Source organism: Gossypium arboreum, chromosome 10 (genome assembly GCF_025698485.1).
Source record: "Gossypium arboreum isolate Shixiya-1 chromosome 10, ASM2569848v2, whole genome shotgun sequence".
Classification (NCBI taxonomy): domain Eukaryota; kingdom Viridiplantae; phylum Streptophyta; class Magnoliopsida; order Malvales; family Malvaceae; genus Gossypium; species Gossypium arboreum.
This window is the reverse complement of record NC_069079.1, coordinates 114,237,859-114,260,677: the sequence shown is the minus strand read 5'-3', so window position 1 is coordinate 114,260,677 and position 22,819 is coordinate 114,237,859. Positions and strand designations below refer to the sequence as shown.

General features: G+C 32.6%; 1 protein-coding gene and 1 non-coding gene across 2 annotated transcripts; one reads left to right on the top strand and one right to left on the bottom strand.

The window, feature by feature from the left end:
* Positions 1-8,163: 8,163 nt before the first annotated feature.
* Positions 8,164-8,235, top strand: TRNAC-GCA (transfer RNA cysteine (anticodon GCA)). The gene has a single exon. It is a non-coding gene; the product is annotated as a tRNA-Cys (tRNA).
* Positions 8,236-19,803: 11,568 nt separating this feature from the next.
* LOC108462097 (peroxidase P7-like) lies at positions 19,804-21,962 on the bottom strand. Its single transcript, XM_017762094.2, has 4 exons — positions 20,947-21,962; positions 20,677-20,865; positions 20,422-20,587; positions 19,804-20,343 (listed from the first exon to the last, which is right to left on the bottom strand). Exons 1-4 carry the CDS (start codon positions 21,163-21,165, stop codon positions 19,958-19,960), a joined length of 960 nt encoding a protein of 319 aa, XP_017617583.1. The 5' UTR covers positions 21,166-21,962; the 3' UTR covers positions 19,804-19,957.
* Positions 21,963-22,819: the final 857 nt, after the last annotated feature.

The following is a 22,819-nucleotide window of genomic DNA, read 5'->3' as shown; positions in this document are numbered from 1 at the left end:
CCCTCCGAAGAATATGTGTAAAATGGATTTAGCCGGACGGGTAATCCGAATTAGGTCTGAATTTAGCTGGTGGTAATTGGATCCAAGCTCATTAGAGTAATTGTCGTTGCGAGGATTTAGCTCGACCGGTAATCCCGACAATACTCTATGAGTTTATATTGCGAGGATTTAGCTCGGATAGTAATCCATTGCAAGAATGAGGTTCATGAGAGTGTGCTCTCGATATGAAATGTGTAAGACCATGGTTGAAAGATACCATGGCAACTTGAGTGTAAGACCATGGTTGAAAGATACCATGGCAACCTGATATAAAATGTGTAAGACCGTGGTTGAAAGATACCATGGCAACCTGATATAAAATGTGTAAGACCATGGTTGAAAGATACCATGGCAACGTGATATGAAATGAACAAGACCATGGTTGAAAGATACCATGGCAACATGACAGAAAATGAGTAAGACCATAGTTGAAAGACACTATGGCATCATGTCAAAGATAAATAAGACCGTGGATGGGAGGCGCTCTAGCATCATTGAACAATTGATATTCGGTAATATGTATCGGATGACGAATGGTTATATGAAATAATTATGAAGATAGATAAACGAAATAAGTATAAGTACATGAAATATAATTTATGTTAAGTTTGATATAAGCTATTACCTAATAAATATACATAAAATATATGGAAATGATGGAGCATGAAATATTGATATAATGAAATGAATGATATATGCTTATGAAGAAAGCGGTAAGAGCATGATATGTTTCATGACATGTACATATATGATTATCTTTGATATGTTGATACAAGGAAATTATGTAATTGAGACTATTATTAAACTCAAGTGTGATATGTCGAGAAAATAGATATATCGTGTTGAATTTATATGAGATATGTGCAAGTATACTAACAATGTTGTTGTTTGATGTTTATACAAGCTGTCAAACTGTTGATTGAATGGTAATATATTTATTTATATGATGCATTGAATCGGTAAGTATTTAAATTTTTAGTGATCGTAAATGGTAGTAATGCTCGAAACCTGCTTACGGCGGATACAAGTTAGGGGTGTTACACCATCAGATGAATTTTCTTCCAAGACTTTGCAGTGTCTCGGACCCTCTTCATATACCCTTCACCCGTAAAAGCGAACTCGGACTGTGCTAATCCTCCAGTGGAGGGTATTAATTGTCGCGAAGAAAATTGCCTTTGGACTAATAGCGGGGCATATCCAACTCCTCCCCATAACCCGAGTAGTGGTACCCAATCTTGATTACCAACCTTGTATAATAGAACCGAAGGGCGGATCCACGGTGCTCTCTACGTTATATCCTCGACGCGAAGGTTCTGAAAAACTGAGACCCAATGCTGTTCAGTGACTTTCTTTGGCCATTCTCCCTTGAGATAAGCTTCCAACGGGGCAAATGTTTTTGAAAACATATGGAACGGTGTGCGCTCTACTTTCCAGAAGTGACTCAAAATCCAGACATTTAGTAACTGCGCGCATCCGATAAAGTGTCCTTTCCCCATTTTCCTACAACTGTTTAAGGATCTGAAGGTCTCGGCTAGGATGGTCAAGACAGGGTTGATTCCTTGTTTTAATTTTTCGAAAAAATCCACCACCGCAACTTCTATGTGTCCAAGGACTTTCGGGAAGATGATCAAACCGTAAATGGCTAAAGCGAACAGATTCACTCTTTTTAACATGTCGGGATGGTTCAGAACCAATTCTCGTAGGGAAGACCATGGAATGCAAATGGTTTCATTCTTCTTCTTTATCTATTTTTCGGCCCATGCGTCAGTCATGTCTGTTAATCTCACTAACTTTTTCTTGAAGGTCATCGGCTTGGGCTCTTTCACGTATACTTTATAGAATTACGCATTTTCAACACGAAGCAAAGCAACGTACTCCTCTATAGTCGGAGTCATATCTTCTAGATTAAAGGTAAAACATTGGTAAGCCAGATCCCAAAATCTGACCATGGCTTGGATCAATCGTTCGTCTATGTTGACAGCAATCAAATTGGCAATGTCTCCATATCTCTCGGTGAAGATACCCCTAGTGTCCGAATCCCACTGATTCCAAACCCAGACTAAATCTTCAAGGTTATTCTGGCGAACATTCACAGTTACATACTCAGGCAGATTAGCAGTACATCCCTCCACTAGACTATCCCCTTTTTCTTTCTGAGTTTTTAGAGACCAGTCCCGAACCACGGCATTCTTCTTGGTTGTTTGCATAATTGAATCTTCCATTAGAAACCCGTTTTTTGGCAACCAATCTCTAGTCAACACTTTCCTAATATGATGCCTATAATGCATGATGCAAAATAAGAACACAAACAAATATCTTGGTTAGTACAACAAATATAAATTACGAAAAATCAAAATAGAAAGTGTAAATGTCAAAGAAATAAAAGGGAAGAGGCATTTCTCCCATGTATTTATTTTGGTGACCATTAACGGATGGAGGTTCGACATGGCTCTAGTTAGGTGGCTCGTACGGTTCACTATATGCGGTTTCGGTTCTAGATAGGTACTCGAATTGTCCGTACTGTCATCTACTAAGATCAGTACGAAGCCTCAGTCATAGCCCATCACAGGATCACGAGTTCAATTCGAGGGATTACATTTACTAATGCCTATGCGGAGGGACAAGTTAACTCACGAAAACATAAGTCATATGTAACCCGAAAGTATCCACTAGCCTGTGCGGAGGGACGAGTTAACTCACGAAGGTGTAGCGTTTACTTTCACTTAAAAGGACAGAGCCCGGGTATAGAGCTCATGTTATGCAAGAATGCACGTGCACGGTGTGTGGGGAGAAACTCACAAACCTTTACGTTTTATTAAAAAATTAAATCAAAACTAAAACCATAAAAATTTAAAGCTTTAAAATAACCAGACAAAACAAGTTAGAAGAATATATACAACACGATGCAAATGCATGATTTTTCAAAAACACAATTTTAGGATCACGACTAAACATTAATTTGAACAAGGAATTTTAAAAATTTTGACAACAAGCGTTTAATTCGACTCGACTCTCAAAAATGCAACGTCCCCAATGGAGTCGCCAGCTGTAACGACGTAAAAAATTTGCTTAGCTTGGTCGCTAATTGTGGCAATTTTTTGAAAACATTGAAAACTGACATTTGATTTTGTAATAAAAGAAGGAGTCGCCACTGATCCTTTTTATAGGTATGATCGGACACCTAATAAATTTATAATAAAAATGAGGCCGAATTTAGGTCTACGTTAAAATCCAGAGAAAGATTAGGATTCGGGAGTCGGTTACGCGTAAGGAATGTATTAGCACCCTCGTGACGCTCAAAATTGGTATCTTGCAAAACACGTGTTGTCTTGATTTTCAAAAATACGAGTTCAATGTAACATTTAGTCGTGATCTAATTGAAACACAAGAATTTTCAATTTTTTTTTGGATTTTTTGAGAAGGACGTACCGTTTTAACACGAGTCGATTGATGTTAACCCAACATAGCGATGAAATCAGTGACTTTGTGTTAATTCGGTTCATTACCTTAATTATTAATTAGGAAACAAGGATATGATTTTTGAAGTAATGCAAAGCAAAATTGAGATGAAATAAAAATAAATAAATGGAAGAACTAGAAATATATTGGAGCAAATAACAAATAAGACAATAATATTAAAAACTCTAACAATGCATGCAAGATTAAATATAATTATGGTATCCAATACGAGAACACGATGAATATACATATGTAAAATGACATTAAGAGCATGTACATAATATATACTTATACATATATAAATATAATTAGTAATAATGTTAGAGATATACTATATATACTATTTGAAATATACATGAAGTGATAAAACATATATAAGTAACTAGTAATGTTAAAGTATATACATAATATGTACATATATATGTATAAAATGAATATTGAAAATGTATGTACATAACATATATGAAAAATATATAAACATGATATAATATGTAAAAATATAATATAGTATTCATATGAAATGTATAAATACAATATAAAAAGTATGCACACGTAATACATAAAAATACATATATAATACGACACTAAAATATTTACATAACATATATATTGGAAATAATGACGTTGAAGAAAACTATTACAATATTAAGTGAATATATACTTATATATATATATATATATATTATAGATATATAATAAGACATATACTAAGGTTAATGATAATAACAAGGATGATATAAAAATATATACACATATGAAAAAAAATTCACTATATTAACAATAATAATTATAATAGTAATAGTATTAAAATACAAAAAAGGACAATAATATAGTAAGAATAATACATGGATAAATTTATATACATAAACAAAAATACACATTATATAATAATAATAATAATAAGGGTAATATTGAAATACGACAACAAATACAAAAAAAGATATTGAAATAAAGTAATAAAAATTAACCTATACGTGAAAATATATATATACCTATATACTAAAACCATATACAAATATTGATAATGATAATGATAGTAATAATAATATTGAAATATAAAAGCATTAATAAAATATTACAATAAAGTGGATAAAAAATACTAAATACAAATACACGTATATATATACGCATATAATAAGAGTATACACTAGCATATAATAAGAGTATATAAAAAAAAGAATATTTAACGAAGAAATGAAAATAAACGAAAAAAGGACTAAAATTAAATTAAAAACAAAGTTGTGGGGTAGATTTAAAAAGAAAATAATGAGAAAGGGCCTATTTGAACTCGGTCAATACCAAGGGGGATCAAAAACGCAATATTACGAATTTTTAAAACGCTGCGCAATAGGAGGGATTAATTTACAAACAAGATTAAATTTTAGGGCCAATTTATAAATAAATATAAACCTGATTTAAAATACCAAAAATGCGAAAGGATCGATTGCGCAAATAGCCCACTGAGTTAAAAATACGCGGATCCTGAAGCGGGTTTGGGTTGAATCAGGTCGGGCCAAGTGAAATGACGTCGTTTTGGGGCTAATGAGCAGCCCCCAAAACGACGTCGTTTTGGTGGGCTATATAAGGCCCTAATTTGACAAAAAAAACATTTGATGAAGAGAAAAGAAAAAAAAAGAGAGAAAAAGAAGAGAGAATGAGAGAGGGAGAGGGAGCTCGGCGGGGGGATTCTGGGTCCGTCACGGACCTCCTCACGTGCCGGCGTCGGCCACCGTGGAGAAGGTAAAAAGTTTCTTTTTTTTTTTAGTTTTTTTTGTGTTTATGAATATATATACTGATTTTTATTTAAAAAATATGAAAAATATATGTATGTGTGATCGTAGATTGAGAATGAAAGAGGGAGAGAGATAGGACCTTAGCCTTTTGAGTTGGTTTATTTCCCTTCAATGCTTGCTGTATTTCTATGTTTTTATGCTATTTTTGTGCTAAAAATGAGTTTCCTTCCTTTTATTATTACTTCCGAATCAAAAGAGAACCCCTTTTCTGTCTTTACAATCGGCTTTTATAGCCTATTTTTACACTCTGTTTCTTTGTTGCGTGTTTATTTGATCTTGCAGGTGAGTTGATGGCCGGCGGAGCAGGGCTGGTGTGCCAGAGGCATGGGGTGTAGGGAGACGGTATGGTGCTGGTGTCAGTGGAGTGGGGGTAGGTTCGGCTAGGGTTTCTGTTTGATTTTGGGTATTGGGCTTAGTGGGCTGTTGGGTTTGGGTAATTGGGTTAGCTTAGGTGCTAGGCTGCTGTAATTGGGTTGAATGGGTAGTTAGGTTAGTAGTATTTGGGTTGGGGTTGTAAATTGGGTAGGTTGTTGGGCTCCGGGTTTTGATGGGTATTTGGGGTTTAGTTAGGCTAAGTTTTAGGTTCAAATGGGTTAAGAGGTTTTGGGTTTCAGGTATGGGTCTGGTTGTAAAATGGGCTTGTGGGTAAAATTGGCCTGTAACAATAATGAGAAATGATGTTTAGAGATGATATGAAATAAAAGTGAATGATTGATACGTTACGTGACATAAAAAGTGAAGTTGAAATTGAAATTTAGCTTGAAGAATACTTGATATGCTAGAGAGTATTGGACTAAAAACATGCAAAAGACGAGTGAAATGTGTAAATGTGAAAAACTGAACTAGAATTTATTATGTGGCAAGTGAGATAATTTATAAGTGATGAAATTAGTAATGTAAAAATGGTAAGTGATATTAAAGCATAAATAAGTAATTAAATTAGGGTTAAATATAATATTGGTACCCGAACTAGTCAACTTCTCCCTGGTTGATACTTTTTTTTGTCCTAGATTGATACCCAAATTTTTTTCGTCAACTAAATCGGTACCCGAGTCTAACTTCGTTAAGTCTAAGATAGGAGTCAGAATATTATTGTGACACGTGGAATAATGACATCATGATGATATCATTTCTTTTTTTCCCCGTTTTCCCCCTTCTCTTTTATTCTTTTTTTCCCCATTTTCCCCTTCCCTTTTATTCTTTCCCATTTTCATTTTATTTTTTTTCCTTTTCTCTACCTCTCTTTCCTAACCCCAGCTGCTGCTAGTATGCACCATCCCCGGTCACCTTACTTCCACTCGAATGCCGTCACCGATTGGAGAAGCACTAAACGATCCACCTTTCATTTCTCTCTCTCACTTCTTCTCCTCTTCTTTCTACTTTATTTTTTATTTTCAAAGCCCCCGGTTGCCACTTCACTGTCGCTAATCTTTGACGTCGAACTGAGCCACCACCGGTTGAATCTTAGAACTTGACCGTGTCTTCTCTTCAAACTCAATTCGAGATCACTAACAAAATCGAAAAGAAACAAAGTTTCCTTACTAAAAACAAAGTTAGAAAGCCTCATATGCCAAGGCTTAGGCAATGATTTTCTAAGTTATCCCCTTCATCCCCGACTTGGGGCTTGGCCATAACATTCATGCAACTGAATGAGGAGAAGTAGAGTAAGCGGAATAGCACTCGATACGAGCACCGATGTGAGACTTACCAGATTTGTAAGAAGTTTGATTGAATTAAAAATAAGCTTTTCATGGGCGGAGACTACCTTGAAGTTCGAAGATGTAAAAATAGGCTTTAGGTTTAATCAAACAAACTCCTTCTTCAATTAGTTCTCTAAGTAACTCCCTTTGTTCAATCAATTCCAACACCACAAAATTTGGTTTTTGTCTTTGCTTCTTAATTTCAAGAACCCAAAAACTTGAAATAAGTCTTGGTTTTAATTTGCTTTTCATCATTTTCTTTTTTGTTTGGTTTTGCGTTATTATGGATTGATGGGCTTTGTTTGTTATGTTAATTTTTTAGGGTTTTATCTATTCGTTGAGATAAATAAAAAATAATCAAATATATATATATATATATATATATATATATATAGGAGAGAGTTGATTTTTCTAGCACTTAATTTTTTCATGGACACCATTGTTCAAAAAACGATTCACAAAGAGGATAGATGTTTTTACCCACTTTTTGTTTTTTATTTTTTATTTTTTAGTAGAATATTTAGAATATGATTGAAGTGTGTACCAAAAGGGGCTTATATTTATTAAACATGTGTAGATATAACATTTCTATTTATATATGTTCTTCTTTTATTCCATTATAACGCTCTAATGGAGACAATACTTGGCGTGCTCTATCATAAATTCTATTTTTTTCTTCTGTTTTAATCTATTCAATGAAAAATTGAAACACGATAATTTCTTGCTGATTCCTTACGGACATTATATCTAGATAGATAAAATACCTCATTAGATAACAATAATTGTGTAACAACTTATGCTCTGGGGTTTACATAGACTCATAATTGCTATTATATTATTATAATATACTTGAAATTCATAAAGTTTTTTATTAAAAAAATCAATACTGATTAGTTATGTATCCAGTTTTATTTTCTGTTACCATTAGAAAAAGACAAGTGAAGAAGAATCGTCCATAAATTTGCAGTCAATAGTTAATGGTTTCAATTTATTTGTCTTGAATTTTGACATTTGTAACTAAGAATCCACATTTTCTTTTTCAATAGAAAAGAAAGGGAAAGTTTTTAGATATTATGTGTCTTGAGATACTATAACCAATTGAAGGTATGGATCCGATCTAAAAATGAAAAATAAAAGGGAGATACTCTCATTTTTTTTGTTTGTAGCCTTTTGGCGACATGGCCTAGTGGTAAGGCGGGGGATTGCAAATCCCTTATTCCTCAGTTCAAATCCGAGTGTTGCCTGATCAACAAAAAACTCGAAATCCTAATGTCTCCTAATGCCTAGGATTCAAGGAAAAACTAAAGTAGTGGAAGGGAATCAATAAATCTTGATATAGGAGCCCCCTTACTAATGGAGTGGCTACTAGAGGAGTCCTGAATTAGATTGGATAGCGGGAGTGTCTAATTAACTAATGAATGGTTGTAGAAGGGTTGGAAGATACTTTGTACGCAGATGGATGAAAGTCTCTGAGTGTTCAGGCATCCAATTAATATTAGATTGGATAGATAATTGGCTTTTACTTAATTGGTTTTATTTGTGATGTTAATTTTCTTGTTTTTTTTTTTAACGGATTGATGGGTGTTCTAAGTTTGAATTTTTTTTCTAATTGGTGTTTTAAGTCTGGATTTCAATTTGTATTCAAATCCATGAAAACATGAAAGAAAAAACGAAATTAAAATCAGACGGGAAATGGATCAAAAACCATAGACCATCTAGTTCCTTACTTGAAACATTAAACATCAAAGAGAAAATATGAAAGGGAAAAAATTGCAGTAGCCAAAGAGGTAAAAGAAGAGGGTGAGAAAAAGAAATTTCAAAGGAACAAAATAAAGAAAATATAAATGAAAGAGTTTTTAAAAATATATAATGAAATGGAAAATAACTAAAGGGGAACAGTTTTTTAGGCCAAATAAAGTGACACGTGACAATGTGCGAATGGTCAGTGCTACCACGCCAGCAAAATTTAATGCCGTTAGGTTCAGTATCAAACTAGTTGATAGAAAAAAAGTTTAGGTATCAATTCGGGACCAAAAAAAATCTTAAGTACCAATTTAAGAGAAATAGATAAATTCGAGTGCTAATTTTATATTTAACCCTTCAAATTATACATGTATTATCATGAGTGAGTTGAAGTGAGATTTTACGAAATAATTATAAAGTGTCTAAGAAGTAAAAATTCGTAATTAAGTGAGGGTGAAATAAATATGATATGTGATATGTAAGTAAGTAAACGAATAAAGTAATTAATAACGTAAATCATTTGTGTAAAAATATAAGTGAAGTGTGAACACATAAATGCCCCTGTAAATTTGGTAGATGTAAAAGTGGGCTACATGTAAAAGTGAAAACTTGAATGCGCTGGTACTAGTGGGCTACATTGACAAGTGAAAGCATAAATGCCCTAATAAATAAGATAATTGACATATCATGGGAGATGATTTAACCGCAAAACTATTCCTTGGGATATGATAATAGCCTCCTATTATTACGAAACAATGTGAACCCAAAGTTCGGAAAGACTCAAACTTACTGTCGTTGAATAAATATTGTTGGAATTTGGATCAAGACCTTTGGAACCACCAGAGTTAAAAGCTATGTAGTTACATGTGTTTATGGAATTTGGAGTTCAATCTATGTGGTTATAAAAAGTTCACTTACCCATTTCTATTTATGTACTTAAATCTGTTTTTAATTATCTTTTTGTTCCAATATATGACAATGAAGCAATTTAGAAACAAAGCTTATGTATTTTGCTTAAATAAAACTACTCAAACTCATGCACTTTAGACAACCTTAAAAATGAAATCGTTGGTCAATATATATTGTGGAGTCCAAGGCAAAGCCTTTCACATCACTGTTTAAATAATTGTCTTGTGATTTCATCGTTTCGGTTTGTTTCATTACAATTAATTTTTGAAAAATAATTTTAAAAAATGGTTTTTTCAAAGTTAATATATTTCGGTGTTTGAATGAGTCTATGTAAAATATTTTTATTTTTAGCAGATTTTTAAAAATATTTCATAAAAGTTGTTTTCAATTAAAAAACATACATTTGTGATTTTCTTATCTTTTCATTGTTTAATTGAGTTTATTTTATATTTATAAATTTATATTTTACATTATTTTTGTATATATTAAAATTATTTTATTAAATTCAAGTTTATTACAACATCATTTTTAGTTACTTGACTATCAAATTAATTTATTTTTATTTAAAATATAACCTAAAAGAAATTGACAAAAAAATAACAATATTGACGATTAGACTTGATTTTAAAATCTAAAAATAAAGTGATTAAATTTTTAAAAATAAAAGTATAAGGACTAAATTTTAAATTTGAAGAATACATTAACTTACGATATATTTTAATCTTTATAGTACAAAGCATTTATTATTAATATATTTATAATTATAATAAATATTTATTATTAAAATATTAATATTGAATATTTTCAATAACATGGGAAGAATACTATTTAAAATTATTATTTTTAAAATTATTATTAAAATAAAATTAAAATATTAATTAATTTATTAAAATAATAAATTATATTAATTATATTAATAATTTATTATATAATTAAAAACAGATTGGTGGAGGCCTCACACAAGAATTTTTGAGTCAGCTACAGATGTTCCCCGATCACCCGTGTATAATCAACAAACCAATCACCATCCAGTTTTTCTGTTGCTTTATTGTTTGTTTATTTTCAAAAAAGGCATGCTGATTCCTATTAAAAATATAATATTCAAAATCATAATATTTTATATTAATATTTTAATAATTTTAAATATTTTTAAAAATAAAAATATTTTTATTATTAACTTCATTTTAAGTTAATTTTTATATAAACCGAAATTATCCGAACATGTTTATTAAGGGCAACAGTCTTCATGTTTACCTTATAGGAGATTTGGCTGTTGCGAAAGGCTATCCTCCTCAACAACAATCCAAGACCGGAACTTCTCTTATCCTCAGTAATGAAAAAATGCCATAGAATACTATGTCGTTGCTATGAGTATTAAAGGAGTCCCTCAACTCAAATACATCCCCGTCAGTTAGCAGAAATCAAAATTGGGTTTTGTTAAAATAAACACTGATGGCTCCGCTTTAGATAACCCTGGGCGTGCTGGAGCTGGTATTGTTAACAGAGACTATAAGGGAGATTGGCTCGTTGGATCTTTTAGATGCATTCCAAGAGCCACGAGTGTCGAAGCAGAGCTATGGGCCCTTCCTGATGGACTCAACTTTGCTCTTTCAAGAAACATGCTGAAAATTAAAGAGAAAATAGATGCTTCCGCAGTAATTAGTTTACTTATGAATCCATTGAATGTTAATCATGTGTTACAATCTCTAACTGATGATTGCAGGACTGTCCTACACCATTTCCAGCAATGGACGTTGAAGCATATATATACATATAGGGAAGCAAATCGTGCAGTAGATGCTATGGCGCAAAAGGAAAGCAATTTTCATTTGCGTCTTCCTTGGATTTTATTTCAAATGTCAATTCACTATGTATTTGTAATTAAGCTCCTCACGAACGAAGTTAATGAAGTTCCTTTCCTGAAAAAGAAAAGAAATTTAATTTTTTTCTTATTGCGGATAATCGAAATATGTAATTTGTTTGACCCAAAACTATTTACAGGAAAATGATGGTAGCATTAATCAAAAAAAGAAGATGATAGTAGCCTCCTATCATTATCCCTAAGAAAAGGCCATGACTACACATTTTCTCATGGTAGCTGATTAATAGACTTGGTGATATGTTTCATCATTTATTCATTAATAAGGCTTAACTCTTTAAGTACGTAATTGTAATTGCTGATATTAATTTTTCATTTTGGCAAAATCTATCCTTGCCTTACATCAATGCACATGGTATTAATCTATCCTTGCTCTTTTTGTTTACTAAGGATTTCGGTATTTTTTTTCACCTTTTTAACTAATAAAAATATTAAAGTTAAACTTAATTCCTAAAGACCAAGTGTTAAAGATTTGTGACCCAAATTCTTATAAAAAATAAATAAAAGTGACAAGATAGGGGGATCTACGAGGGTGAAGGCCAAGGGCCGAAGGTAAATAGACGTATAGAATAGACGTATAGAAGTATGCTTCCTCTATTTGATGTTGATTAGAATAAGGTGTTTTAACCTTACTGCATTACTTCTATTTGACTTTGATTAGAATATGGTTTTATAAACCTATAAATAGACATAGTCGTTTATCCTCTTGTTATCATTCGAATTCGACAAATTGAATTTTCTTCTCCTCTACCCGTGGTTTTTTCCCAAAAGGGTTTCCACGTAAAATCTGAGTGTTCTATTTTTCTTCTATTTTCTTTCCATATATACATTCTATTTTTACAATTGGTATTAGAGGTTTTTGGGTTACTTATCTCAACCACGATAATGGCATCACTGAAGTAAAAAATTTCATTGTTGGATCACAACACCAGATTCGCGTTGTGGTAGATAAAGATGTAGACAGCTCTTGTGCAGATGGATTTGGAAGATGCACTGCTGGGGATAGATAAGATGCCTTAGACATTGACGGAGGAAGAGAAAAAGCATAAAGATCGAAAGGCCTTAATGCAATTACATTTGCATTTGTCTAACAAAATTTTACAGGATGTGGTGAAGGAGAAGACTGTCGCTGTATTATGGACAAAATGGAGCAGCTATGCATGTTAAAAACTCTAACGAGTAAGTTACATATAAACAACATCTTTAAGCTCATCGTTTAGAAGAAAGTGCGTCTGTGCATGAACACTTAAACTGTGTTTAAAGAAATTATCTCGATCCTAGAGGCCATAGAGGTTCATTTTGATAAAAAAAGATTTAAGGTTGAGTTTTTTATTTGTTGTCCCTGTCCTATTCAACTTTTGGATACACAATTTTGTATAGTCGTGAATCTCTCACAGTTAATGAGGTCTATGATTCTTTGACCTCGTATGACAAGATGAAGCATCTTGTGATTAAATTTGACTATCAGGGAGAGGGTCTTATTGTTCGTAGGAAACAAGAACAGAATATTGATGATGATCATGGAAGGACATAGGAACGGAATCGTCGCAGTAAATCTAAGGGTAGATCAAGATTTTCATACGGAGGTAAAACTTGTAACTTCTGCGAGAAGAAAGGACACATTAAATCTGAATGGTATAAGTTACAGAAGAAGATCAAAAGGGAGGCTGCGAATAAAAAAAGGAAACAACCAAAAAAATCTGATGAAGTTGATGCTGTAGAAGACTACAGCATGGTGAACTCCTAGTTGCTTCTACAAACAATTCTAAAGTGAGCGAGGAGTGGATCCTTGATTCTGGCTACACCTTCCATGTGAGTCCCAACCAGGATTTGTTTACAACTTATGAAACAGTGTCTGAAAGTATTATTTTAATGGGAAATAATGCTTTGTATAAAATCACAGGTGTTGGAATGATTAAAGTTAAGATTTTGATGGAATTGTTAGAACACTTAGTGAAGTACGACATGTTCTAGAATTAAAGAGAAATTTGGTTTTGTTGAGTGCGATCTTGATTTAAAAGGGTATAAATACACTGCCGAAAGTAGGTTTTGAAGATTTCCAAAGGTTCATTTATTGTGATGAAAGGGCAGAGAAAAATTGCCAAGTTATATGTTTTGCAGGGTTCCACTGCTACTGGTGATGCTATAGTTGCTTCTTCTTCTTTATCAGATGATGATGTTACTAGATTTTGGCATATGTGTCTACGACACATGAGTGAAAATGACATGACAGAATTGAGCAAAAGAGGACTTCTTGATGGGCAAGGCATTAGCAAACTTAAGTTCTATGAGCATTGCGTTTTTGGGAAGCAAAAGAGAGTTTGATTCACCAGAGGAATCCATAACACAAAGGGAATGTTGGATTATATTTATTCTGATCTTTGGAGACCATCTAGAGTTCCTTCGAGGGGTGGAGCTAATTATATGCTAACTCTTATTGATGACTTTTCCAAAAAAGTTTGGGCATTCTTCCTAACGCATAAAAGTGATGTGTTTTTCGCATTCAAGTCTTGGAAAACTATGGTTACGAAACAAATAGGAAAACAGATAAAACACCTCCGGACAGATAATAGCTTGGAGTTCTGTTCTGATAAGTTTAACAAATTGTGCAAATTAGAAGGGATCGTGAGACACTTGACAGTTCGCCATACTCCACAACAAAACGACGTTGCAGAACAAATGAACAGAACGATCATGGAGAAGGTTCAATGTATGTTGTTGAATGTTAATTTACCGAAGTCATTTTGTGTTGAAGCAGCCTCTACTGCATGTTTTTTTATCAATCGATCTTCATCTGTTGCCATTAAGAAAAAGACTCCATAAGAGATATGGTCTGGTAAGTCTATTGATTATTCTGATTTAAAGGTTTTTAGGTGTTCTGCGTATGCTCATATTGATAATGAAAAATTGGAACCAAGGTTTATTAAATGTGTTTTTCTTGGTTATAAGGTTGGTGTAAAAGGGTATAAGTTATGGTGTCCTGAAAATAGAAAAGTTGTAATTAGCAGAGATGTTGTTTTTGATGAAAGTGCTATGCTACCTAACTTATTTCTTAAAGACTCTTCAAATAAAGAACAACAAAAGCAGGTGGAGCATCAGATTGATCCAATATCTACAACAGAGTTAGCTCCTCAAGTTAGTATAAAAAATCATAATAGAGTCACTTCTTCACCACAATATTCTATTGCTAAAAACAGAACTAGAAGAGAAATTAACCTCCAAAAAGGTATGTCGAGGCTAATCTAGCTGCTTATGCTATAAATGTGGCTGAAGATATAGATAGAAATCAAGAGCCATCTACTTATTCCGAGGCGGTTAGCTGTAAAGACTAAGAAAAGTAGGTGTTTGCCATGCAAGAAGAGATGGAGTCACTCCACAAGAATAGAACATGGGATATTGTGAAGCTTTCTAAAGGTAAGAAGGTTGTTCGTTGTAAATGTGTGTTTAAGAGGAAAGAAGGGACTCCAAGAGTTGAATAACCTAGATATAAAGCGAGGCTTGTTGTAAAGAGTTACAGTTAGATTCCAGGTGTGGACTTCACAGATGTGTTTTCTCCTATTGTAAAGCACAGTTCGATTCGAGCCTTACTTGGTATTGTGGCCATGTATGATTTACAGTCTCAGAAAAAGAGGACTATGTTTGCTGAAAAAGTCCCTTTACGGTTTGAAACATTCACCAAGACAGTGGTACAATAGGTTTGATTCCTTTATGACTTCTCATGACTTTACAAGAAGTAGCTTTGGCAGTTGTGTTTATTTTAAGAAAAAACAGTGGTTATTCTTTTGTGTACCTACTGCTCTATATTGATGACATGTTGATAGCGGCAAAAGATAAATGAGAGATAACAAAAGTTAAAACCCAACTTAGTGAAGAATTTGAGATGAAGGATTTAGGAGCAGCAAAGAAGATACTTGGTATGGAGATTCTCAAAGATAGAAAAGCTAGTAAATTGTACCTAAGTTAGAAAGGGTACATTGAGAAAGTTCTTTGTAGGTTCAATATGCAAAGTGCTAAGCCTGTTAGTACTCCTTTAGCAGTCCATTTTAGACTTTCATCTACTTTTTCTCCACAATTAGATGATGATATTGGCTACATGTCACATGTTCCATATTCTAGTACAGTGGGATCTCTCATGTATGCTATGGTTTGCTCACGTCTAGATTTATCATATGCAGTCAGTGTAGTTAGTAGATACATGGCGAATCCTGGTAAAGAACACTGGAAAGTAGTTCAATGGATTTTGAAATACTTACGAGGTACTACTGATGTTTACTTACAGTTTGAAAGAAATAGAGATGGAATCATTAGGTATGTTGATGTTGATTTTACCCGAGACCTTGAAAAAAGAAGATCTCTTACATGTTATGTCTTTACAATTGGGGGTTGTGCAATCAGTTGGAAAACCATTTTGCAAACTACTTTCGCTTTGTCTACCACTAAAGCTGAGTACATGATGATTACTAAAGCTTGTAAATAAGCTATTTGGTTAAAGGGGCTCTTTAGTGAACTCAATGAAGACCTTTAAATCAGTACAGTATTTTGTGACAGTTAAAGTGTCATCTTCCTTACGAAGGATCAAATGTTTCATGAGAGAACAAAGCACATTGATGTTCGGTATCATTTTATTCGTGATATTATTGCTCGTGGTGATATTATTGTGAGCAAAATCAATACCCATGATAATCTTATAGATATGATGACTAAGTCACTTTTGATAACCAAATTTGAGCTTTGCTTAAACTTGGTTGGTGTTCATTGTTTTAGATAAACCCTTAAAGGGTTTCATGGAAGAGGTGAAAAACTTGTTCGTTGAGAATTCGTATCAAGGTGGAGATTGTTAAAGATATGTGACCCAAATTCTTGTTAAATAAAAATACAAGTGGCAAGATAAGGGGATCTATCAGGGCGAAGGCCGAGGGTTTTTATGTTTTACAAGTGAAATTTGTATAGAAGTATGCTTCCTCTATTTGATGTTGATTAGAATAAGGTGTTCTAACCTTACTGTATTACTTCTATTTGACTTTGATTAGAATATAGTTTCACAAACATATAAATAGACATAGTCGTCTCTCCTCTTGTAATCATATGAATTTGACATAGTGAATTTGCTTCTCCCCTGCTCGTAGTTTTTTCCTAAAAGGGTTTTCACACAAAATCTGTGTATTCTATTTTTCTTCTCTTTTCTTGCCATTATCGATATTCTATTTTTATACCAAGATAGAAGGAAAATAGGTCCTAACCATGAGGATTAAGATAAGAAAAATAGATACCATGACAGAAGGAAAAGGCACAACATTTCGCCTAGTTGTCGATCACTCGCATGACAATGATACCAAAAGAGGACCAGCTTTGAAAGAATAAAACAAGAGAGAAAATTAGACATTATTTGTTTTATATATAAAAAAAACCTCTTACTATTACCATAATTGTTTAAATAACTAAGCTAAAATGGGAATGTAAATGATAATAAACTTGACAAAGACCCAAAATAATGTTAAGCCAAAGCTTGAAAAAAATCTAAATTTGCACTCTTTGAATTATGTAATGATTTTTTAATTGATTGAAATGAGTGAAATTAATTATGCTTATTAACAAGCTAAAATTTAAAGATTCGAAATTTTTACTTTATAGAGAAATTATTTCTATTTTTTTATAAAGGAGATTGTATAATTATTTTTAAAAGAGAGAGAAAGGAGTGATAAATTTTGGAAACTTGTTAGAATTAGGACCAACACTTGTGGGAGGCCACCTCTTAAAAGCTATGTAATTATATGTGTTTATTGGATTTAGATTTTAAATGAGAGAGAATTTGAATAGTTTGAGTTTTGAATATTAGAGTTTAAATTTAACGTATATTTTAAATAAATTTAATTTTATTAAGAGTTCTATTTTTATTTAAATTCAATTATTAATATTTGATTTTAAATATCAACTCAAATCGAGATCTTTCAACACTGTTTAAGAAAGAATACAATTTGGCTCATTAACTATTTAAGTATTAGGACATTTAAATTTGGCTTCCTCTATTGTTTGCTCAAACTCTGACTTAAAGATTTCTAATTATTTTTCTACTTAAATTAAAGTAGCTTGCGTGACTCGTTTAATGCATAATCAAAAACCTTTTATTTAGAAAAGTGAAATGGCATAGGACAAGTTTGAATTATATAAGCAATTAAATTACTCATGTAGACACTCAATTTTGTCCGGGCCCAGAAATAAGTCCAAAAACAAAAATAATAAATTCAAAAAAAAACGAAGTCCAAGTTTAGTCCAGAATTACAAATATAATTTGGCCCGATCGGAATGGCCCATTACTTGAAAAGATTTAAGGTCCATCTACAAGCTTGACTCATATGGAAATGTAATCTTCAATGATATGCAATATTAGATGTGATATGCAATCTTAGATATGATACAATCTTAGATATGATTGCAATCTTAGATATGATATGCAATCTTAGAAGATATGATTTTGTAATCTTAGAGATTTAATTTGTAGATACCTTTTAATCTTAACCGTTGATGTAATTGATTTGTACCGTTGGATTTGAGGAGGTTCAACTATAAATAGAGGTCTCTCCCTTCATTGTAAAGACACTGGAGTTTTGGGAAACAATAAAAATTTTTGAGAGCTTTCATTCAAATTTCTCTCCCTCTTACATTCTTATTTTCTACAGTTTGTTCTTATTTTATTCTTTGTTCATCTTCGTTTTTCAACCCTTTTTATTTTGATTTAATCCATGTTTCCATTTTTTTATATATTTTAATTTTTTAATAATTTTAGTATCATATCAAACTCTTTCATTTTTAATAATTTTTTAGTATTACTCTTAGTAAATTATTTTTAAATTTTATTCAAATCATTATTTTAAAAATATATTTCATTTAATTGTCATATTTTATCCAAAAGTTTTTCTAAAATGAGGCAATATTTTTCGTATTTAGGAATTCGGGAAATAGTGCCCTAATATGCTGGGTTGCGATTTCCCGTTTGTCTAAATGCCTAAAGAATCCTTCTAAATAGATTTTGTAAATAACGAGATGATTTCAGTTACGAGAGTTTAAGAATATCGTGTCCTATCATGCTGGATGTGATGTTTGTATTCTTTCGGAGTTAAGAAATCTCGATTTTTTAACTTAAATAATTCCGGTTTTAAAAAAGGGATATCCTATTTTTAAATCCTTTCAAATTTTTGACATTAAGACAAAAAACTATTCAATTTGGTATCAATTTTGGGCGTTGCAAGGGTGCTAATCCTTCCTCGTACATAACCGACTCCCGAACCTATTTTCTTAATTTTCGTAGACCAAAATGTTTTATAAGATGATCCAATCACACCTAAAAAGGTTAGTGGCGAGTCCCGTTTTCGTTTTTCAAAAGTCGATCCCCATTTTTCAAATATCCCTTTAAAAAATGGTTTCAACAACTCACTTCAAACATTTTAAAGCACTTGAATGTAAAGAACAGACAGACAACTCCCATAGACTTTTTTTTAAATATATATCTTATAATTTCTTGCAAGTATGGAAACATGTTTCAGTTTGCTTTTCGACAATTGATTCTGATTTCCCCAGCATTTCCTACGAGGGGTTTAATGTTTCCTTGAAAAATAATGAAGTCTTGACTGCATAATTTTTTAGCCAATGCTAGAGTATATCAAAGTAGTTGTGAATCAGTTAGGTAGTTCAGATTGTTAGTGGTTTGTTAACATTTAGTTAATAACAGTCTCTATAGCTGAGTATAAATATGTGTATTAACAGCAATCAAAGTCATGCAATATACACTATAATGGAAGTATCAAAATATTCATTTACCGGTCATAATTCTTCATATTCTCTCATACACTTTCAGCCTAGAACTTCCATTGAAGATTTCTTTATCTAAATGAACTTATCCAACAAATTCTTGTTTGGAACGTCCAGTTATCGTCCAAAAGTACGACCCATCACAACCCTGTTCACCATGAAGATTCACTTAAACCATTGAAAATAACAAACTCAACTGCGAGTGTCGGATATGTGCATGTTCAAATATCTTTTGCATGGATGTCAAACACGAATATTTAGATTGAAATGAACAAACAACAGCAATCAATATAACTAACAGCTTTGTCTTACTGATGAACAAAAATAAACTTAAAAGACCCTCGATTTAGATTGAAGTAAGGAATACATTATTGATTGTGATTGTGTTTCGTTTATCACAATTACATACATAATGAATGCTATCACAGTGTAGTGGTAATTGGTAAACATAATCAGTCGTATAATTGAAGACATCTTTAAGCAATCACGAAAGTAAAAATAAATTCACTGTTTCTGGTAAGATTTTACCAAATGTTCTACAGCAGTAATGTGAAACAACCTAAAAGCTATTGACAAAGTTGTGAAATGAGACAGATAATGGTAGCTACAATCCTTTTACAATTTCCTTTTCAGTTGACTTTTCTGCAATTGATCCTAATTTTACCAGAACTTTCCGTGAGAGGCTTGATATTACCCAACTTGATCATAGATTTGGAGAAGTGTTTGAAAAACTCAGAAGAATCTGCAGCATACTTCTTAACCAAAGAATCAGCAGAGGTTCCACTAAAGAGCTCTTGATCGGAGCGGAGAAGACCCTTCTTCTTCAACAAATTCTTAAAGTAAGAATTGTCGAAAGACGTTAGAGACTGTAAGTCAAGCTGTTGGTGAATGTTACCTTTTCCGGCTCTGGGGCATTTGCGTTGCAGGGACTTGGCAAATGTGGGATCAATGTTGGAGTCATTGTGAATGTGTGCTCGAAATGTTTCGCACTTTTCCAGGCCAATAATGTGAGCACCTGCATACCATTCCAAAATGAATCAATAATTATTCAAAACAAACAGGCTGGTATTTTGCCAAGTTAGAATCTGATTACCTGAAAGTGCCACCAAATCTTTCAATGAGAGTCCTTGAGCATCAAAGCTTGAAACAAGAGCACTAATATTCAGGTTCGGTCTAGGGATGAACTCTGTTGCAGCAGCATTGCTAGCAGTGGTAGCGTCCTTTCTCCCTAGCTTAACTTTCCACGAAGGACCTCCTAGCTGCAAATGAAAAAAAAAGGCAATTAATATCACCTTCCAAGTGTTTAAATTAGTCATTGACAATGCGGTCAATTGCAGCATGGACTTACTATGACAGTTGAGTCTCGTGCTGCGATTGCCAAAATATCTGCACAAGAAACTACTCCTGGACATGCATCCTCCAGTCGAGCTTTGACGTCGACAACGTTGAATCCTCTGGTCGAGTTTACGTTTGGCGGTGCGGTTTTCTCACCGATGAATGTTGCATTGTCATCCAAGAAAATTGATCCATCGCTACCCTACAGGTTTTTCATAGTTCAAAAGGTTAAAAGATTGAAGCTAAGACATCAAAAAACACAAGTTTATGAAAGAATGCTCACATTAACAAAGCAATCGTGGAAATGCAAGCGGAGCAAAGATGCCCCCATGCGCGGTTCCTTGTTTAAAGCGGCTTCAACTTCAGCTTGGACAATGGAGAATACTTCGGGACAAGTGGATTTGTAGTAATTCTGAGAGAGTTTACTCCCATGGCGGCCTTCAACAGGTGCACCAGAGAGAACAAAGACAAGCAGAAGTAAAAGGGAACAAGCTTCAGCCATGGATAAGTTTACCTATGTTCTGCAGGAGTGATGTGAAAGAAGCTAAAAGATAATGACAAAGTTGTGAAATGAGGCAGATAATGGTAATGAAAATGGTAGCTATATTCCTTTTACAATTTCTTTTTCAGTTGACATTTCTGCAACTGCTCCTTATTTCCCCCGAACATTGTGTGACAGACTTGATCATAGATTTGGAGGAGTGTTTGAAAAACTCAGAAGAATCTGCAGCATACTATAACTAAAGTGCACATTTTTTCGAACACACATTCACAATGACTTGCTTTGCGCAAATGAGGGATCAATGTTGGGAGTCATTGTGAATGCGTGATCGAAATAATGCGCACGTTGCCAGGCCAATAGGGTGAGCACCTACACACTCTTCCAAAATGAAACCAATAATCAATCAGAAAACGAAACGCCAAATAGAGAGTTAGTGGCATAGCTTTGTAGAAAGCAAAAGCGTTTCACATCATTGTGTAAATAAAATGTTTTAAGAATTTCGCCTTTAAAACTGGGTTTGAGATGTGATGATGCGCCAGAAGAAGAGATTATTTGGAGGGAATTGAAGCAGCAGTTGAAATTGAGTTAGAAGGGCAGCAACACCATTAGTATTCACCCAATTTCTCAGCATCTTCAAAGCTACACTTTATTTCTAAACTGCCTTTTGATTTTGAAGTGATATCAAAGATGAAGAAAACTTTGTGGAGAGCCAAAAACAAACAAAAGAACTGAAGGAGAAGAAAGATAGAGGGAGTTTTAGAGAGAATCAAAGAGCGTGTGAGAGTTAAGTTTATCACACGTTATTCACCCAAAGTTTAACATTTTCAACCAATTTTGCTAAAATCTTACTTCGACTAAAATTGATTCATAATGTTAAATTCGGATTTTCTTTAATTCAGCTTGGGTACTTGTTAAATATACCTGGCTCAATTTTTTTTTGTTGATTTTTCGTGTTTAACACAACTTGAATATATCTTCATTTAATATTTAATTTAATTATTAAATTTTCTAATATTAAAAATATTTTATTTCTAAATTAAAAAACATTTAATACTATATAAAATTATTTTTTGAAAAAATAAAAACAAAAACGGATCATCCAAGCTAAATTAGTCTGATTCAAAAGGTGTATATTAGTCATAAGGTGTGTGATTTTGTGGTTATTCAGCTCATCCCTTAATCATGATATTAGAGGTTCGATCTTTATCCATGAGAATGGAATACATTTTATGATCAATTGTTTTGCTATAACAAGGAAATTAATCACTGCTAGCATCGTAAAAGTGATTTCAAATTTACAATTACCCTACAATACTAAATAGGAACGAAATTGAACCAAATACCAAAAGAAATCAAGTTTGACTGATTCGGATAGATTTGATTAATCTATTTTTAAATTTTATTTTAAAAATATTTTATGCAGTTTTTTTAAAAAAGCTTCATTAATTTAAAAATAAATATATTTTTATTTTATAGTATAAAAAATTAAATTAATGAATAATAAATTAAATAAAAAATTTTGTTCGGATCATTTTGATTTTTAATTTGTGAATCACAAACAAAACTAAATATTTTAAATAATAACACAACCGAAATTGAAATGAATTTTATAAAATCTAACCAAAATCAAACCAAACAATTTTATAAATTTAAA